Source organism: Vulpes lagopus, chromosome 6 (genome assembly GCF_018345385.1).
Source record: "Vulpes lagopus strain Blue_001 chromosome 6, ASM1834538v1, whole genome shotgun sequence".
Classification (NCBI taxonomy): Eukaryota; Metazoa; Chordata; class Mammalia; order Carnivora; family Canidae; genus Vulpes; species Vulpes lagopus.
The window spans coordinates 75,360,949-75,365,802 of record NC_054829.1 but is presented as its reverse complement, the minus strand read 5'-3'; the positions used below and the strand labels follow the sequence as shown (position 1 = coordinate 75,365,802).

At 42.8% G+C, this 4,854-nt stretch overlaps 1 gene segment (V, D, J or C); it reads left to right on the top strand.

Annotated features, from left to right (window-relative positions):
- On the top strand, positions 1-531 carry LOC121492642. The segment is given in 2 exon segments: positions 1-82; positions 167-531. Coding segments are annotated over 2 exon segments (411 nt in total).
- Positions 532-4,854: the final 4,323 nt, after the last annotated feature.

The window sequence follows — 4,854 nt, the reverse complement described above, 5'->3', positions numbered from 1 at the left end:
CTTCCTCCAGAAGCTCCTGTGTGCACAGTCCTCACCATGGACCACAGCTGGAGAATCTTCTTCCTGCTGGCACTGGCCACAGGTAGGGGACACACCACAAGTAAGACTGAGGACGGGACCAGGCCCAGTCAAGGATGACTTCATCCCCTCCTGTTCCTCTCCACAGGTGTGCACTCTGAGGTCCAGCTGGTGCAGTCTGGGGCTGAGGTGAAGAAGCCAGGGGCATCTGTGAAGGTCTCCTGCAAGACATCTGGATACACCTTCATTAACTACTATATGTACTGGGTACGGCAGGCTCCAGGAGCAGGGTTTGATTGGATGGGATTGATTGATCCTGAAGATGGTGCCACAAGGTATGCACAGAAGATCCAAGGAAGAGTCACCCTGACAGCAGACACATCCACAAGCACAGCCTACATGGAGCTGAACAGTTTGAGAGCTGAGGACACAGCCGTGTACTACTGTGCGAGACACTGTGTGAGAACCCACATCCTGGGAGTGGCAGAAACCCTGGTGAGAGCGCAGCTGTGATGGATAATTGAGGAGTGATACAAACAAGGATTCTCTGACTTCCTGATACCAATGTGTCAGGGGTTTTGGAGAAACTTAATATACTCTTGTGCACATAATTCTCTCTACAAAGGTTTGAAGTGACAGTTACACAGAAAGAATGATCCTAGTTAAACATTTTGCATAAAAAATATTTATTATGTTTTATCGTGCAGATTTTTGCAACCTATTTGGACACAAAAGGTGAAACTCCTTGAGGTCTTATCTGGGAAGTGTTGTAAAGTGTTGTGCTACACAATCTGAGACTGTTGATTTGCCTGCAACAGGGTCAAAAAATTTCTGCCTTGTTTTGAAATGTGACAGTGTGCTTGGAGAAAAGAAAGGATGTGAATGCCATGGATGAATTTCTCTGCCCCCCTCTCCGATCGAGCATCATATTCCTCAGATTCTGGTAGACACTCATGAACTCATGGTTACAAGTCTTGGGCTGACAGGTGTGCCAGGTTCAAGCTCAGTCTACATCAGCACATCATCCTTGTTGCCCCCACTTCAGTGCTGAGTTTCTACGGAGGCTCCTCCCCACCCAGCCCACCCCAATGGTGTCTCAGTCCTTCGGGCATTACTGGGAGTCACCATAAACATGGGCATCATTGCATGACCTGGGAAAATGTGACCTAAAAACCTAACCCATAGGCTTTCCATGGTCACAGTGTCTGGGTATCACACACAGGGCTCAGGTCTACAGGCGTTAACTCCATACCATCTGGAGGTCTACATAAACTCAATTCATATTGCAATTCAGCAAGATAACAGGTTATAAAACCAATACACAGAAATCAGGGACATTTCTATATACTGACAGTGAGACATAAGAAAGAGAAACCCAGTAATCATGCTCATTTACAATTGTAATAACAATAGTTAAGCATGATCCAAAACAAACAGGTAAAAGATCTGTACTGTGAGAACTGTAGAAAACTTAGAAAAGAAATTGAGGAAGACATGAAGAACTAAAGAAAAAAGAATTCCATGTTCAAGGATTAGAAGAAGAAAATATATTTTTGAATATTTATGCTACCCAAGGAAATCAACATATATTTAAAAGATTTTATTTATGTATTCATGAGAGAAACAGACAGAGAGGCAGACAGAGGCAGATGGAGAAGCAGGCTCCCTGCAGGAAGACCAAAAAGAGCCAGATTTGGGACTCAACCCCAGGACTCTGGGATCACACCTTGAGCCAAAGGAGGAAACTCATTGGCTGAGCAATGCAGAGGTCCCAGAAAGTTACATATTTAATGTTATTACTATCAAAATGTCTTCAAAGTTTTTGCACAAAGCTGTAATAAACAGTCCTAATGTTTTAATGTAATCAGAAAATACCCACATGGATGTTGAAAAAGCAAAGTAAATGTGGAGGCATCAGAATCCCCCACTTCAAGCTGTTTTACAAAGCTGTGATCATTAAGACGGTATGGATCTGGTACAAAATAGACACATAGATGAAGGGAACAGAGTAGAGAACCCAGAAATGACCCACCCATTGATGGTAAAATCATCCTTTACACGCGACAGAAATACAAATGGAAAATAAATCAAAGTAAACAAAAGAGTCTTCCAAATGTGGCGTTAGAATACTTGGACAACTCTATGCAGAAGAATGAACCTGACCCACTTTCTTATACCAGACATAACAAAAAATTCAAAATGGATGAAAGGCCTCCATGTGAGACAGGAATCACTCATAATCCTGCAGAAGAACACCAGCAGGAACCTCTCTGATATTGGTCACAACAACATCTTACAAGATATATTTCCAACAGAAAATAAGACTATGGCAAAAACGAACTGCTGGGACTTCATCAGGATAAAAAGTTCTTCACAGTAAAGGATAGAGTCAGTTAAAAGTAAAAATACAAAAGGGGAAAAGATATTTGCAAATTAGAAATTATTTAAAAGGTTAGTATCGAAAATCTATAAAGAACTTAGCAAACACAGCACTCAAAGTTTAAAAATTCCAGTCAAGAAATGAGCTGAAAACACGAACATATATTTCTCCCAAGAGATATATAAATAGCCAACAAACATGAAAAATGCACCACATCACTCAGGTTCAGGAAAATACAATTCAAAACCACAAGGCGATATCACCTCGCACTGCTCAGAATGTCTAAAATTAACAAGGCAGGAAAAAGCGGATATTGGCAAGGCTGTGGAAAAGTTGAACCCTCTTGCACCATTGGTGGAGGTGCACCTGGTGCTCCACTTTGGGTACAATGGATCTGTGCACACCCCAGGGCTCAGGAACCTGGGAACTGAGACACTGGACCACCAGGTAGGGGAGCATCAAGCCCTGGTGAGGAAGAGGAAGAGGAATGTGGTCCCTTGGGCCCCTCAGGACCCTCTGACCACAGATCCCAGCCCCAGGGGCAGGTACAGAGTGAGTCTGGGAATAGAGGTCTCTCCTGTTGGGCTCTGGAGTTTCTGTAGCTTGGAATAGATCCATGCTTAGAACCTCTCTGGATATTTATCTGCCTCTGGGTGTCAATGTCTCTGAGAACCTCACCCTCTGGGGAAATGGCCAGGTATTCCTGGGCCCTCATCAATTCAGAACCCGGATGATGGTGAATAAGACAAATGATCTGATTTTACCTCCTCTCCAATTACAGATGTGATTCTGTCTCTGTAATGGATTAGGTTTCAAAGGCATCTGAACTGGTGGAGCCACTCTGGAAAACTATGTGCAGGTTCCTCAAATAGGTAAAAATATAGCTACCCTACAACACAGTAATTGCAATGCTGGGGATTTACCCCAAAGATACAGATGCAGTGAAACGGCAGGACACCTGCACCCCAATGTTTATAGCAGCAATGTCCACAATAGCCAGACTGTGGAAGGAACCTTGGTGCCCATTGAAAGATGATGGATAAATAAGACGTGGTCTATGTATACAATGGAATATTACTCAGCCATTAGAAAGGATGAATACCCACCATTTACTTCAACATGGGTGGAACTGGAGGGTATTATGCTGAGTGGAGTAAGTCAATTGAAGGGCAAACATTATATGGTTTCACTCATGGGGAATATTAAAAATAGTGAAAGAGAAAAAAAGGGGAAAGTAGAGAAAATGAGTGGGAAACATCAGAGAGTGAGACAGAACATAAGAGACTCCTAACTCTGGGAAATGAACAAAGGGTAGTGGAAGGGGAGGTGGGCAGGGTGTGGGGTAATGGGCACTAAGGGGGGCACTTGAAGGGATGAGCACTGGGTGTTTTACTATATGTTGGCAATTGAATTTAAATTAAAAGAAACTTAAAGAATTGGAAGTTGCGCACATACATAGAGATAATGATGCAAATATCAGTCTCTGCAATGACTATCTCAGACGTCCTCTGAAAATAGATTTAATCTGGGCAGAAGTGGGCTAGTCTATTGACACATGGAATTAACTGTCAAATGCCAATCTCCTGTAAATTTGGGTGTCCATATTCACCACACTCATTCTGTAAAGAAGATAAATAACAGTGATGCCTAGGTGGTTCAGCATTTGAGTGCTTGCCTTCAGCCCAGGGCATGATCCTAGTGTCCCAGGATTGCATCCTGCATCGGGGTCCCTGCATGGGGCCTGCTTCTCCTTCTGCCTGTGTCTCTTCCTCTCTCTCCATGTCTCTTATGAATAAGTAAATAAAATCTTTTAAAAAGATAAAATAAATAAGAAGGTGTTAATTTCACCTTATATGGGACGAATATTCTGTATACAATGAAAATACAATGGCACCTTCCAAAGAATGGGAGATGAAGCCCTTCAGTGATGTTTACTCTTCTCCTCAACACCTGTAACTGAAATACTATGATTATCAGTGAGAAGTCTCATTTAAGTTAACAGTATATTGAACACATTTTGCCCTGATGCACCAGGACTGGGAGAGACTTGGCTCCCTGATTCCATGTGAGCTGATAGGGAAATGACCATCTAGGACCTGGATCCTCTGCAGATACATCTCGATGCGCTTGGACCTCAATCTTCCCAGATACCATAACTGTGAGAAATGAGTGTCTGTAGTTTCATCCATCCTGTCTTTTACAATGTTACAGAAGCCTGAACAGCGTATGGCCATAATGACACATGAACACAGGTAATGATGCTCTGGTGTTTCCACAAGTTGTGTTTGTGGTGACTTGGGGTATCTGAGTGTTACCACCTCCTTACAGAGTTGTGTTATACTGATAACTGTGAAGTGACACCTGATGACTGGATTCAACTTTGGTACCCTATATCTCCAGCCTAATACCACCTACTTCTATGGTTCTCTCTCTGGAGATAAGGGAGGTTCCTCTAG